Genomic DNA, 16,378 nt, shown 5'->3' with positions numbered 1-16,378 from the left:
GGGGATGCCATTATTTGAGGCTACAGTGGTAAGTGACTAGGGACAGATCAACACTGCCAACATTCTTTTTTTTTAAGTGATCATTAGAAAGGAAACTTAAGACCTTTCCCTTCAAATTTAGTGAAGCAATCTATTTAGAAGCTGTGAAAGTGAGAGAGGAGCCCAAGCGATGCGGCACTAGCTGCTTTTTGGAGCCCTCACCCAGTTTGTCTGCGGAAGTGATAATATCAGCTGGAACGGAAGAGTCCAGATCAGCATCCAAGATGCCCAATGGATCGAGCTGGGCTACATGATGCCCTCGAATCTATGAAATGGGCCGGAAATGAAAAGGATAGTGGAAACCAAAAGATGGAATTGGGGAAGGGGGGGGGGGAGAGAGATGGAAAGGAAAGGGGTATAAAAGTTAAACGTTGCATTCAACTTGCAGAATAATTCTCACCAATGTTTGGCGAATCAGTTACTGTCGAATCATCAAAATTTACACAACTAATGCCGAGAGGATCAAGCTTGGCAATGTGGTGACCCCTGACCTAGAAACAACAACAAAATTAGTCACGAAATTAGGTAACAATCATCCTTCCCATTGCAGGAATATTGAATTTATCCAAATCCACGCTGTTGCATTTCAACAGAATTATGAATTTATGAAAAACTATCTTACATTTATATAAAAAAGTATTTTTTTTTCTTGAAGTAAGAAAATTTGATGTATTTAGTAAAAATCTTGTGACTTAGTACTTTAAAATTTCCCTTCATTTGTTGATTTAAACTGGGAAAAAATAAGAAAAAACAAAAATAACATATAAAAGGATATATACATATACACGTACATATACAATTTTACACAAACGTTTCATGAAATTATAACTAATTTCATTAGAATAATTGACATATAATTTATTGCTAAAAGCAACACATTTGTAAGTTGCAAATAGTATCAAGTCTTCAGACCACTAAGTAATTGGGGCCATGCATTTATCTTTCCAATTCTCTTAGAAATAGGAAGGACTTGGAAAATCAATTTCTTTTGTCCAGTGGCTAATTTCTATATATAGATACATAGCCCAAATGGATGTGGACATCTGAATACAGACATACACACACAAAAAGAGAAAGAGAGATAGACTTCTTCACAGAATATAACTAAAAAGAAACACAAGGGAAAATATGTTTGAGGGAAACATTCTCATTGCCTCACCAACAATACAATAATTTCCATTTTAATACAAATGCAATTAAGTTCAATAAATCCAAAATATTATTCTTTATTGAATAAGCCTTAGTTTAAGATCTGTTGAAATAAGATGTTTAGACAATATTGCAAAATGGAGATCTTTGCTCCTTATTTCATTCAATCTACTATTTGAGTATCACATTGATTGGTCCGCAACAAATATTTCAATGTTAATTATAGGGTTTTTCACCATCATATTTTGTGAAATGGTGCCAATCCTAATCAATATACCACTTGATGTTATGAATATTGTTGTTAGGCAGCAAAATATTTATTTTTTTAACATAGGAAATAGTCTAATAAAAGCTCACCACAATAATGTACTTTTATGTCTCATTATAACAACATTCATTTGAAAAACAGAAATAGAAAAACAATTTCTGTAGCCAACTTTATTCTGAGAAAGTCGTACAGAGAATGCAATTTACATTAGCCCAATTTAATTCTAATTCTCCTGTTTACTAGGTTTATTGATTCTAATGCTGGAAAATAACAACAGAGATGAAGCCACAAGTGACCGGATTTTTAACACTGTCTACGTAACTGATAGAAATGTGAAGAAGTGAATAGATAAAATCTTGGATGATGTATTGTAATTTCTTCATTTGTGTACATACTTCTTCGTCTAGCAAGGGTAGAACATATCTTATTAAGACATAATAATTTCTCTGGAACTGATCCTGCTAAGGTATTTTTCCCTATATTTATGTACAATATTTTAACTAGAAATCTTTTATATAGGCTAAACTTTAAGAAAATCCTGTCACCTCTCTCTTTGTAATATATAAAGGGTCTCATGTAACTGTTCTCATAAAAACAATTTGGGCAATGCAATTTGAGTGGCAAGACGAGGATGCAGATTCAAAAATCAATGTTATATCTAGAAATATGGCTAAGTATGGTAGCTAGCTTACCTGATCTACAATGAACAATTTTAACCACAGCAAAATTATTATTTTTCTTCTAGTGTTTTAAATAAGAATAATGTTCTTATTATTCATATATTTTTATAGAATTTCATTGAAGGTATTTCTTTTAAACTGTGCTACCTCAGAGCAAAACTTACATTTTGTTATAAGGAAAAATTGTTTCTAAAAGATGCTTATGGAACAGGGCTCCATATACTTGATTCTTGACAGCAATGGAATGTCCCATCTGGGATTAAGAGACTACGCCAGATGGTTTTAAGGGTAGAATTATCATTACTCTATTAAATTCCATTTTTTTTGCTCCTGCCCATCGGAACAAGTCAATTAGGTTAATTACATAGATTAAATGCTGCATAAAGGCACTGCATAAAACTGCATATTGAAAAAGCTGTTTCATCTTGACTTTTTTTTTTCTGAAGCACTGTAAGTGATAAGTCTCAAAAGTGAAGGTCCATTCTTCTAGTCAAGGAATCTTTTTATGAATAGTATTACTGTATAAAATAAAACACATATGTGTGAAGAAAGCAATTTACCACAGCAGCTATTTGATTTTAAAATGTGAACAATATAATGACAGAAATCATATTCTTAAGTAGGCAATTTTCTGAAATATGAAGCTGTTACACATTTTCAATTAATGCTTTATGATCCATCTCAAGGAGAATATAGAGTAGGAAAAATGAAGTAACAAAAACCAGTTTTAAATTAAGGGAGGAAAAAAGGCTTTGAAAAAGCTTTGAATACAATAATATGCAATTAAATATCTTTACAAATCTTGAAATACTGTTCAATTTTTTGAAATATTGTAGGAATATCCTAAGATCTTAGCAATTTTATTTGCATAACCATACTTAAAAATACCCGAAATGAAGTAAGAAATGTCAATAAGACCAAGAATTAATCCAATGATCATATTTGACTCAGCCTTCCATCCTTCAGAGGTCGGTAAAATGAGGACCCAGATTGTTGGGGGCAATATGCTGACTCTAAACCGCTTAGAGACAGCTGTAAAGCACTGTGAAGCAATATATAAGTCTAAGTGGCTACTGTTATTGTTATTTTTAAAAAAGCCACTTGAATATGAACTAAGACTAAATCCTGCTATACTACATTTTTATAAGGATGCAAAAGCCCTCCTTATTATTCTCTATTTTACAAAACAATCTGAAGCAATTCAGATTATTCTATGTACAGATGCTATTATCAGGACAGTGTGATTCAGTTTCTAGGAGTGTGCAAATTTTGCTCTACTGTTTGTAAAACAAGACATACAACCGAGCATCAGTTATCTTGCTCATGTTTTAGTTTGTTTCATTTGTTATTCCTCTGGTTGTGATTGGAATAAAAAGTAAAGCAAGTTGACCAAAAACACTTCATTCTATTTAAGCACCAAGTTTAAATCTTACATCTGAAACAATAATTAGTTACCACACATAAAATTTAAAAATAAACCATTAAAAAAAAGAAAGAAAACCCACACCCTTACCTGATATGCCCTGATAAGTGATTGGACTGCAAGATGATCTTCCACCAGCTTATCTACATTTGGCTGTGCTTGAACCAGAGACTGTCCCAGGGTTGATAGGCTGGTATTTAATGGAGGGGGGCTTTGGTAAGCAGTACCTGGAGCAGCTCCAGCATTGGCATTGCGAAAGAATATGTCCCATGACTAAAGCAAATAAAAATAAAAGTCCATTTTATAGGGAATTACTTCTCCAAACAACTTACATCTATTTTAACAAAGTCAAATTTCTATCACTTCTATAGTAGTACTACCCAAAATGTAGTTAGAAGCCTGAGTCTTACTGTCTCCCCTTAATTCATTTCATATAAGATTTGTAGAGCACATCAACGAGAGTCTTTGACTTACAACTATTCCTTTAGTGATTGACATTACAACAGTATTGAAAAAAGTGACTTATAACTGGTCCTCCCACTCACAACTACTGCAACTTCCCCACAGTCACGTGAGCAAAGTTTGGGCCCTTGGCAATTGGCATGTACAGTATTTATGATGGATGCAGTGTCCTGCTGTCATAGGATTGCAATTTGTGACCATCCCAGTCAGATTCCAACAAGCAAAGTCAATGGGGAAATCAGATTCACTTAACCACTGGAGTTATTCCATTAATAACCATGGGAAAAAAGGGGTCATAAAATCAGGTCTGAGTTACTTAAACAACCGCCTTGCAACAGAAATTCTGATCCCAATAGTGGTTGTTAAGTCCAAGACAACCTGTAGAAGAAAAAAGGATATCTATCTGGAAAATAAAAATAAACAGATTGAAATAGACAAAGATCAAAATCAGAAGAGTTACATCTCTTTCTCTGTTTAGTCCAATTTGAAGGGCAGGCGTTTACAAGAATACACCAAAACAGCTCAATGCATTTCTAGTGTTGTTGCACTGATCAAACTATGAAGGCTAACTGAGCATAGCAAGGAAAGTAAGATTCATAGGTTCCAGTAGGAACTTTAAAACACCTGCATGATTACTAAAAAAAAAATTCAGGCTTGCTTCTGACGTGTATATGAACGAAAGTTAAATGGAAAAGCAATGCTTAGGACCAGCATTATGTTCTTGGAAATCAACAAATAACCAAACACAAAGCAGTTACCAAATGTTGCTAATTATGTACATATAAGAAATACATTTTCCGTTCTATGGATACATGACTTTGCCCTGGTTAGTGATGGTTAGGAAACAATAGTAACAACTCATATACAGCTTATTTTAATAATCTCACTTCTTTACACTAAGAGACATAGTTTATTCATAATCTCTCCCATTAAAAAAGATTAGATTCTCAAATGAAATTTAGGTAAGAAAAAAGTTACTTTGCTTCTCAAATTTAAATATTGGCAAGTTCCATTGAACTTTTTTACCTTTAGCTGTTATACAAGGTCATATCCATGTAAAATGGGCAAAAAATAAATATAGGAATCTGATAATCATATGCACTATTGTCCCAAAGGTGCTTTTTATGGAGATCCTCAGGTCAGGGTTATTCCAAAGGTGCCTTTTTCAAGAGACAACTGGACTTTCTGGTTTTTCTTTGAAAGACGTTTCACTTCTTATCCAAGCTTCTTCAAAGAAAAACCAGAAAGTCCAGTTGCCTCTTGAAAAAGGCACCTTTGGAATAACCCTGACCTGGATGACCGAGGAGCTCCAGAAACATATACACTATTGTTTTAAAAAAAGGTTCATTGGATGTCAAAAGAGAAAAAGATATCTCATGAATTCCTGCTAATTTCATACTGCAGTGGTATCATTCCCCATTTTTCCTACTGACACTATTTTCAGCTTTATTTTTTTATGTAAACTGTGTATCACCCAACTACTGTATTCAAGACAAAATCAGGACATACCAACATTAATCTTGGGGGAAAAAACAGACTCTGGCTATGATTGTGCAGTGCTTCAGGTTTGATTCACAAACAATAAAAAAGGTGGCAACAATCTGCAATTTTTTTTAAAAGAATGCTTCCTGAACTTTTCCTTCATTACCAAAAACATGTTCAGGTTCAGCAAACAGTTTCATTTTATGGCCTTTATGAAGACAAGAGTGGAAAGCTCTATCTCATGCGCATAGGTGCTTGAAAAGGGCAATAATTGCAGCAGGGTCTCCTCAGCTACCACACCACCGAATATAAATTGTGAACTATTAACTAGAAAAACTCTGAATAGTTCTTTTTTTGTAACATTTTGTGCTGGATCATCTACTCTGCTAAACCATTAATAGGTTTGCCTGTTTTTACCTAAAAGAAAATCACCACTATCCAATTTTGTGCAATTTAGCTGGGTTTGAGAAGCATTGGTTTAAAGCAATTACACCTTTTCTTGGGATTAAAGTTCTCTTCCAAATGATTCCCAAAGGGCTGCATAGCTTTGAACCCAGTTGATGCATTTCAGGTCTAGTGGTTAAGGAGACTGTGAGTTCAAGTCCTGCCTTAGGCAAGAAAGCTGGTAGGTGACTTTGGATCAGTCAAGCTCTCAACCCAATTCCCCACCCAGCATTATTGTTGTGAGGAAAATAGGAGGAAGGAATAGTATTAGGTATGCTTGCCAATTTTATTAAAATTATAAAGCAGGATTAAAAATAACTAATAAATAATTAGCCCATGCTTTGTCATGACATAAAAGAATTCTCTTTTCAAAACCGCAGACAAAACAGCTCTCAGTACTACTTGTTTTGATAAGGTTGCCGCTTATTGCTTTGCCAGATTCAAAGCAGTGAAAGATCAAATGAACAAGTCCTGATATAAAACTTTGACCCCTATTGCAATAAATTACTCAATTGACCATCATAAAATGTGACAACATATGATGGGGCATTGTGCTAACCAAACATTGGTTAGGACAAAGAATACCATTTCTTCATAGCCTCTCCACTATGGTCTCTATTTAATCAATACTTCATTAACAATTTAATTTAAAAGAAAATCTTTAGGAAACATAAAATGCAGCAATATAAAAGCTTATAATTATTCTTACAATACTTCGACTAGTGGCTATAAACAGGGCAAAGGAGAGGAAGCGCACAAAATGCCTAATTATATTATTATTTTTTATTAATACTCAGCTACTATAAACCATGTTTATACTGCAAACATGTAAGCACTTCAACTGTTGGTACCTAACATGATGCAAGATATGGCATGATGAAATCCATAATATTCAGCATCACAGAATAAAGAAAACCAAAATCTTTTTTTGATCCCTGAATACCCGATGCTGCTATTAGGTATTCAAAATATGAGGGAAAATTAACTTATGAAACATTTCAAAAGAAAAAAAAAGTCTAAGCTGCAAGCACAGATATAGGTTTTTTTTCTATAAAGGAGCATTCTAAATTCTTTATTTAATAGCTTCAATAGCTCAAGCAGTTCTAAATTGTTGAAAGAGATGATTGCAGGAATACTGTTGATTCTAAATGCTACACTTGTGCATATTAATATTGTGCATATTAGTAGAACAGAGGAAATGAAAGCAACACAAAACCTACAATATAACATATAATTCATAGTTCAGACAATTATTACATGATAACTATTCTAAAGTACATCTCAAGCCATTAAAAAAAAACTATGCTAGATTTTACTGTTAATCTTGTGACTGCCTTAATCCAAGAGAAAAATATATATTTTGCATTTGTTCAACAGCACCATCCTACTTTCCTCCATTCTCATTCTGTGGAGGATAGTAGCATAGTGCAACTATGAATAGAAACTGAACAGAGAATAATAAACTGCTTCTATAGACATTTCCTAGTCTTCTGAAACAAATTAAACCTACAAAAAAAACCACAAGTGCAGCTGAATTATAAAACTCTTTAGGACTACTAAGTCATTTCCCTGGCCAGGCTAGTTTTTGCAACCTCCCATTCAATATTCAATCTGTGGAACGCTAATTATAAAGCAATTTCAGGAATTAGCATTGGATCACATTTTACTGTTGACAGGTTTAGCAAAGAAGTGATTAGTTAAACCAATGGTCAAGTTATATGATTCCTCCCCATGTAGATGTTACATTCTTCTTTTACTTTAGGTAAGAGCGCATTTACATAGTTCAATTCAAAGATCGAGAGGACAATAGGGAAGTTCCCTTTCAATGATAAAGTAGGTCTTATTTCTTCAACCACCATCCTCCTCTTGATCTCAGCAAACAACTGTTCTGAGATTGGAATACCTGGCCTCTACCTCAAAACAGGCATGTGGTGAGCTAGGGCAAGGCTAAACAACGATTAAGTGGATCCTCAGCAAATCTTTTGCTAAGAACCCAAATATTCACATGTAAACCATGAGAGCAAATCTAATAGCCTCCTTCTGCCCCAAGGGGGAAAAACCTGGACTGGTAAACCTGCTCTTTCGTAGCAAACAGTACTCTTTAAGATTTGTTGAAATTCCTCTGCCATTCTAGTTTTCATTTTACCCATTTTTTTAAAGGATAGGAAACAAAGCACCTGCAAATGTTGTAAAGAAAAGATGGACTTTGAGTTAAGTGACACAGAATAACCTGCATTAAATCCCTTAGAGGGTAATGAAAATTGGCCAAGCTATCTTGAGAGTAGGGAGAACTTCTGTAAGTGAAAAAAACAGGGTAGAACGTAGAATGGCATTTCATTTGATTTGGAGAGCCTGTAAAAAATTTGAAAAGCAATATCATATGCCATGAATAATGTAGGCAGCATCTTATGCCAAAGAAGAGAGGATGGGAAGCTACCTGTAACTCTCTGCTTATCCAAGTCTAAAATATTACAAACACTGGCCTTTGTCAGATTTGGTTCTATCAATTGCAGCAGATGACTGGGATTCTGCCATGGGTTAAAGGCCTTTCCTAGGAATAAATTTCTCTCTTCTTACGCAGAGATCATTAAGTTGAGCAGGGAAGCAGCGTAGAAAAGAAGGAAGGTGATTTTAATGAATGTATGCAGGATCTGTTGCCTAAGCAAAAGGGGCTGAATAATTTTTAAAGTTCAGAACAAGGTAACATTTGGAAGCAGTTTAGACAGACGGCTCCTTAATTTGCTGAACTAAAAGGATGAGGTGGAACAGAATAATCAGACTTGCAAGTTTCTTTTATTACAGCCAATCTCAATAAAAATAGCTTTAGTCTGCCTGTGGAATTGAATCCTGGTCTGGACTATCTAGTGGGCCTGACAGGAAGAGACAATATTTTCCACTAATAATTTTAGAGACTGTGATATGCAAATGTAAAAATGCAGATGATCTAAAACATGAAAAGAAAAAAAATCCAGATAGGAAGAATAATTACAGGTATGTATAGATATAAAAGGTATATTATACTGAACAAAATGATTACCCAAATATAATGAACAAGGAATATATTATATATAGCCTAGAAAGAAAGTAGAGAGATATGTTTTCAAAAGAATAACAGGAGGATGGGAAGGGGTAAAATATAACAAGTCTTTTATTGCAAAGAGATATTGGAGGAAAGATTCAAATGAAATTATAGAGTAAATTGTGTTTAATTACTGGAAAAAAGAGAGGGAGCATTTAGAATGGAGTTACAGGATATGTTTTTAAAAGTATCCCAGCATTCCTCACTATTGGCTGCTTGAGGCATACTGAATCAATCATATTCAGTAATGTCTTATGGCAATAGGTTTCCCAATTCTGATTTAAAGCATCCAAATTTGGGGGGGGGGGGGGAGAGTTGGTCTGCTCTTTGAGGAGAAACCTAGTTAGTTGAGTGAATAGTATTGTACAGTGCCTCTTTTTATCCTGGTTTGATTTTATGATTTTAAGTAATCTAGAAACTATAATTTAGGTAGCATAGAAATGTGTATATCAGATTTTATTTGCAAACCATTCTATTTTTAAAGAATTTCTAATTATGCAGAAAATAATGTCCAAATATATAATAATAAAGTCCAATAAAAAAAATAATAAAATCCAAAAGAGAATATTTGGACCTGAACTTTTATATTTAAATATGAAACTCTAAAAAATAGAGGGAGAATCCAAGCTGTATTTTCAGAATATTTCCCTACCGAATAGAGGCACCTTAATTTCTACAGCACTTTATGCATGTTTATAAATGGTGTATATCCTGGAAAAAAAAGTGATAAAATTATGATGCCCAGTAAGTAGCAATATTGTTTTATGATGCTTCATTTTTCAGTGACAGTTGGTGAAGAATGGAATCAGTGAAAAAATACTGGTACATTTCAATAGGCCAATACCACTCAATGTAATCAGCCAACTGAGTTTGTGTTGTTCTGCATTTCTCCTAGTCTATAGCAGTGATAGCGAACCTATGGCACGTGTGCCACAGGTGGCATGCGGAGCCATTTGTCAGGGCACGCGAGGCGCTGCCCTGTCAGCTAGCCAGCACGCATGCGCTCGCTGGCCAGCTGAGTTCATCCTTTTTTAAAGCCATTTTTCGCCCTCCCCAGGCTACCGAAGCTTTATAAGAAAAGAGCCTCCCCCGTCTCCCAGGAGACCTTCCGGAGGCTTCATGAGCTTCCCTGATGCCTCCGGAGAGCAAAAAAAAGGCCCTACGGGCAAACCGGAAATTCAGAAATGGACTTCCTGTTTGCTCGGAGGGTCGTTTTGACTGCTTCGGAGGCTTCAGGGAAGCCTCCTGAAAGTCCCTGAAGCCTCCGGAGGGCTTCCGGGGGGGTGGGGGAGGCTGTTTTTACCCTCCCCATGCTCCTATAAAGTCTCTGGAGCCTGGAGAGGGCGAAAAAAGCATGCAAAAATGGGATGGTCGCGCCTGTAGTGCGTGCATGCACACTGGGGGGTCGCACATTGTATTATGAGTGTGGCACGCCTACAAACGCTCCCCCCACTTATGGCACACGAGCCAAAAAAAGTTCGCCATCGCTGGTCTATAGTGCTTCAGACCAAAGGTTATTGTAATGCTTATCCATGAACTATCTCTAATATGAATTCTATCTCTATTTCCCTTTTGCTCTGTCATTACCTAATGACAGAGCAAAAGGGAAACAGAGATAGAATTCAACATGCAATTGCCTTGGAAATTGCATGTTGAATTAGCCAGTTTTACAATGGTCAGTACACCTGATTACTATGCCATAAATGTCTGACCTTCAAACAAGTCACCAGGTTTTTACTCAGTCTTATCTCATGAGGTGGGGACTACTTTCTCTAAGAAACGTTTAGAGAATCTATTGGTGTTGCAACTACCTTGAGCTATGAACAGCAACTCAAAGTTCAAATATGTAATGATCACCAATTAAATCCAATTGAGAATTATGGATTTCATATCCTGTTCCAGTCCAATTCTTTCTCATGGTCACATTTAGCTGTCCAATTCAAAAGGGTTTCTTCCTCAAAGCAGTAACCAGTACTAATGAGTCCTCTATTATATAGTTTTCAAACAAAGCAATAGAAAAATAGGACCAGCTATGCATCTCATGAGGTAGGTTTATGCTCTGGTATGTTGTGACATATAAAACTAATGTTAGCACCAGCTACAGCTAAATAATCTCAGCCCTTGCAAACTGTACCTTGCACTAGTTCTTGAATTTGGTTTGAAATAATAAAATAGTATAAACAGTATAGAGTCATTATACAGCAGTACAAACAGTTTAGAATATAAACATATAAACAGTATAAATGCTTTTCTACAATCCATAATCCATTTCTATTACTCCAGAAGCAAAGATCCACAGATGTTTTGTGATTCCTCAGATAATAATGAAGGGAAATTGCTCTTTTTTGGTATCTTTGACAAAATTAGGAGAATAATTCTTCAGAGGAAGATGATCACAAACTTCACAAATTTGTTCCAATGTTGCCTTTCTCATCAATTCTGTGCTGCGTTGACCATGTTTCTGTAGAACTGGAATGAATTGAAAGGTTCCAGCATCATCTTCAAGGTGGAGCTTCTGCTATGACCAACTATACTGACCTGAAAATGTTTAGCCTTAAACCATGAGTACCAAAGTGCAGAAGAAAAAGCTTCATTCTAGGGAGGCTACTCCTTACCTTATGTACACTTTTTGGATTTTCCAACCAAGCATAGTACATTTCCTCCACATAATTTGAACTAGTCCCACTCAAAAATGGCTCAGCAGCAACAGGTGCACTGTAGCACCTGATCTGCTGAAACGTCCTTGGTGCTGCTGCTGGTTTGTTTTGAGAAATTGTCTTAACAGTCTGTGAGGCAGTCAATGGCCTTAGTTTACTAGCACAAGTCCTTAAGTGAAACATTTTTGTCCTGCAGCAACAGACAGGTTCCTGTTGGGGAAAAAAATAAAAACAGAGTCAGGGATTAAACAAAAGTACACAGATTATTAAATCAATCAAGCGGTCAACACAAAGACTATGCTGATTTATATTTAGAGTCTTTCATTATTCATATGGAGAATATAAGAGATATGGTAGATCTGATTAAGAATCCCTCTAGTGCATGCTGTTTCCCTTACGGATTTAGGAACCAAAGAACTAAAAAATGTGAGGTAGTGGATTATATGGATTGCACTGTCTACTTTTAATGGCACAAACTACTTTCCATCTGTCCTATCATTTAGCTGATGATGCAACTCTTATCCCAAAAGCTTTCACTTGTAGAACGTGTACAATATTTTCCAGACAGCATTCTCTAACTACCACCTATTCACACTCGTCCAGGCTTTCCCCATGAACTCGCAATGAATCCATTCACTATTTCAATGCTGCTAAATAAATAATAACTGTTTCAATGCTAACTTTCCCTTCATACATAGTTTTTGCATAGCAACAAAGTCATGAGAATTTGAACACCTGAATTTTCTCTTAGTACAATACTCTAAAAAGCAGTTGCTTATAATTAGGTTTAAAATGATTTTCCTTAAGAATTCCTTTGTACTAGCCTCAAAATAAATTGATACTAAGAGATGGCTGTCAACATAATACAAGGCAGCTTGAAGAATTCCAACATGAAACAGTCCAAAAGAGTAATAGTGTTTAGTTCTTCGTCAAAAACAGTAACAATCTTAGGACTCTTAAAGGATAACTCAGTTTATTATTGTCTATATTTTAATGGCTCACAGGCCATTTCATCAGAGGAAATATCAGTTATTATGTATTATATTACTAGCTGGATATCTGTGCTCTGCTACGAAACTATGTGATCGGGATTATAAATCGACACTTACAGCAGAAGCCTCTCCTCTCCTCTCTCCCTTCTCTCCCTCAGGCTGGCCCCACAGAGGCCTCTCCTATCTTATCCCCTTCTCTCTCTAAGATTAGTCCCACAGAAGCCTCTCTTATCCCTCCCCCTTCTCTCCCTCAGGCTTGCCCTACAGAGGACTCTCCTATGTTATCCCCTTCTCTCCCTCAGGCTGGCCCCACAGAGGCCTCTCCTATCTTATCCCCTTCTCTCTCTAAGATTATTCCCACAGAAGCCTCTCTTATCCCTCCCCCTTCTCTCCCTCAGGCTTGCCCCACAGAATCCTCTCTTATCCTATCCCCTTCTCTCCCTCAGACTAACTCCTGAGCATCAGAGCGTGTTAATCTACATATAAAAATACTGTATAAGAAATACAATGATCTGATGGCCATTTCAAAAAATTCGTTCTTAGCGAGCACCTAGAAGCCAAGAGGAACATACATGCCAAATTTCAAGTTTGTAGGCATTACAGTTCTGGAGATTTCGTGATGAATGAGTGGATTTGGCTTTTATATATATAGATTCACTCATCCCTGTACTGATTATGCTAGGAGAGAAGGTCAGTAATCACTACATCCTGATTTCAGTAATGTGAATTCAATTAGAAAATCATGCTTCAGTGCATCTGGGACTATGAACATAGTACCTGTTTAAAAATCTTTAAAACACCTGAATAGTTTTGAAGTTGTACATTATGCTGGGAAAAGTTGCAACTATTTTAAAGAGGTATTATGTTTGTGCTCCTTCATTCTACAAAGAACACATTTTGAAACTGAATTCAAAACTCTGGTCACTACTAATAAACATACTGTGCAACTAATAAACATACTATGCAACTATCAAAAATTACTTTTTCTAGTTACTATACAGTATTTATTAGACTTAAAATCATAGTTTATGATAGATTTTAACCTGACTTTTAAAAATTTTAAATGAAGTTCATTATAAAAATATTCTTTGAAACTCGTTGCTTTAGCTAAATCAGTTATTTTAAAATCTATTCATTTCTCAATCATCTACTTAATTGTTAAGTGTATCATGAATATTAAACTAATCACAGCTTCTATTTAAATTATTAAACTATAGAACACTGCCATGCTTTAGTTTCCCTTGAGAGAATAGTTTTATGTTTATTTTAAATATTTAATTTCCTTGGGCCCCACTGATAAATACAGATATACAATATTCAAACAATACAAGTTGCTTTCAAATCATTATCTTAATTCTTAGTAGGTAAGCTACTGTTCCAGGCTCATGATTATCATGTTTTAGATCATGTGCCTATTTTCTATAATCATATGGAAGCCTAATTTTACTGATTTTGCAACCCAAATCAAGCATGATTGTTCTGGAAATTAGAAAATGGAAACCTTTATTTAAAGCAGTATTTGAAAAAGAAAAAGGAGAGTTTCTTGGCAAATTAAATTGTCAAATTAATTTACCCTGCCATCACTCTTTAACAAGAGGCAATGTTATTGACTAATTTATTTGAAGAATACAATTAATACAAAACATGACTGCTATATTTGCATCTCTATCTTGATACCACTATTTTGCTCCATAATTTGTCTGAAGATGAATCTTTCTAATTTCATGGAGGAAATATGTACACACACAGTATAGATACACTATATTGCCAAAAGTATTCGCTCACATGCCTTTACTCACATATGAACTTACTGTGACATCCCATTCCTAATCCACAGGATCCAGTATGATGTCGGTCCACCCTTTGCAGCTATAACAGCTTCAACTCTTCTGGGAAGGCTGTCCACAAGGTTCAGCAGTGTGTTTATGGGAATTTTTGACCTTTCTTCAAAAAGCGCATTTGTGAGGTCACACACTGATGTTGGACGAGTTTAGGTGGCCTACCATTTCGTGGCTGAGTTGCTGTCGTTCCCAAACACTTCCACGTTCTTACAATACAGCTGACTGTGGAATATTTAGGAGCGAGGAAATTTCACGACTGGATTTGTTGCACAGGTGGCATCCTATCCCAGTTCCACGCTGGAATTCACTGAGCTCCTGAGAGCGACCCATTCTTTCACAAATGTTTGTAAAAACAGACTGCATGCCTAGGTACTTGATTTTATACCCCTGTGGCCATGGAAGTGATTGGAACACCTGATTCTGATTATTTGGATGGGTGAGCGAATACTTTTGGCAATATAGTGTAGATGAGACCAATTGGGATAGATGTCTTTAATAAACGTACAATAATATGCTCCGAACATCTTGATGATACTCTTACACATGTGACAGAAAGCTGGGTGCAAGGAATCAACTCTCATTCACTAACTCAGCTGAACCATTTTCAAGATCCCTTTACAAAGAAAAGGAGCATTCTGATGACTTCCACCCCATTCAGAATTTTTGTGGCTGAGTGGGAATCACAGTCCTTTCTGTGATTATATACTACGGAGAATCCTAAGATATTTTTAAGACAATTTATACAGTAGTATGACATTTTAGTATTAAAATGTATGTTGGAAGACACAAACAATACTTCCTTAAGCCTCTTGTTTCAAAGAGATCTACTTAGTTATAAAACACAAACACCAATATTCATTCTGCCCTGGTTTAAATGTCATGAATAGTTAAAGAGAGCATACTGTCTCTAAGTGATATTCAATATTATATTCAACTGGTAAAGTGAATAGGATACATCCCTGAGTAATCTGAATTACTTTACTGATAAAATGATCTGGCTCAATGGCAGATCATTATGTATTTACACAAAAGGAAGAATGATGAGACTTGGAAAAACTACCTCAGCACAAAGCTGTACAGTACAATTTATATAAGTCTATTTATTTGAAAACTACACAAGAAATCTGCAGCTCACTCATATGGTTTGGTGGTTCCAGAACCAAGTTCTCATAAAAGGGCACTGCAAGCTTCCGTTATCATTATTGTAAAGAGATCACCAAACAACACAAGGACAAAAGAAGCAGCATTTTAAAGTAGCTCTGAATATAAAACAAGAAATGCAATTGACAAGACTTCATCTAACCTGATAAGAATCTATGCAAGTTTAATAACTAGGACTGTATACCTGGAACAACAGACACTTACAATTTTCCAAACAGAGACCTATATTTTAAGTGAGAGAAAATCTCATTAGTTGAGATTTCCTTCCTTATAACTACACAAGGAAGGGCATCTCAACTGGACACAGTCACCTTGGTGAAGAAAACTGTATATGGAGGTGGCTTTGTTTTTCCATGAGGTATAGTAAACACACTGGCTATTTCTGTCATTTCTCCTTCTTGTAACTGAACCAAATGTCCAGCGGTTACCTCTTTATCTTCTTCCTGCAACATGTACCAAATAGTAAGTGCCTAAGATATACTAACATTAATAGTATATCTGCTATTGGCTCTGCAACCAAAATAATACTTTTATTGCCTTTAACTCATTTCTTATGTTCTAGGGCCCCTTACAACATTTTGACTGAGTTCATGAAACACTACAAAACTACCTTTATGAAACACAATTGCTATCTTCATATAACATATAATATCACAAGTAATATTATAGTTTTAATGCGATGGCCTGAGTCACACAACTGA

At 35.5% G+C, this 16,378-nt stretch overlaps 1 protein-coding gene across 4 annotated transcripts in view; it reads right to left on the bottom strand.

Moving 5' to 3' along the window:
• OGDH (oxoglutarate dehydrogenase) overlaps positions 1–16,378 on the bottom strand; it is a 48,175-nt gene that overhangs the window by 29,915 nt on the left and 1,882 nt on the right. For 2 of the 4 annotated variants that reach the window (XM_081961196.1, XM_081961198.1), the window contains exons 2-4: positions 11,642–11,893; positions 3,650–3,832; positions 440–530 (exon numbers count right to left, since the gene is read on the bottom strand). In XM_081961196.1, coding sequence (XP_081817322.1) covers positions 440–530; positions 3,650–3,832; positions 11,642–11,866 — 499 coding nt within the window. In that variant the 5' untranslated portion in view covers positions 11,867–11,893. Of the gene's footprint in view, positions 1–201; positions 305–439; positions 531–3,649; positions 3,833–11,641; positions 11,894–16,378 lie in introns of all 4 variants that reach the window. The other 2 variants (XM_081961195.1, XM_081961197.1) reach the window with 1 other exon arrangement.

Source organism: Natrix helvetica, assembly GCF_964273705.1.
Source record: "Natrix helvetica genome assembly, chromosome: 8".
In the NCBI taxonomy this organism is placed as follows: domain Eukaryota; kingdom Metazoa; phylum Chordata; class Lepidosauria; order Squamata; family Natricidae; genus Natrix; species Natrix helvetica.
The sequence above is the reverse complement of the archived record's forward strand: the minus strand, read 5'-3'. Positions and strand labels throughout refer to the sequence as shown.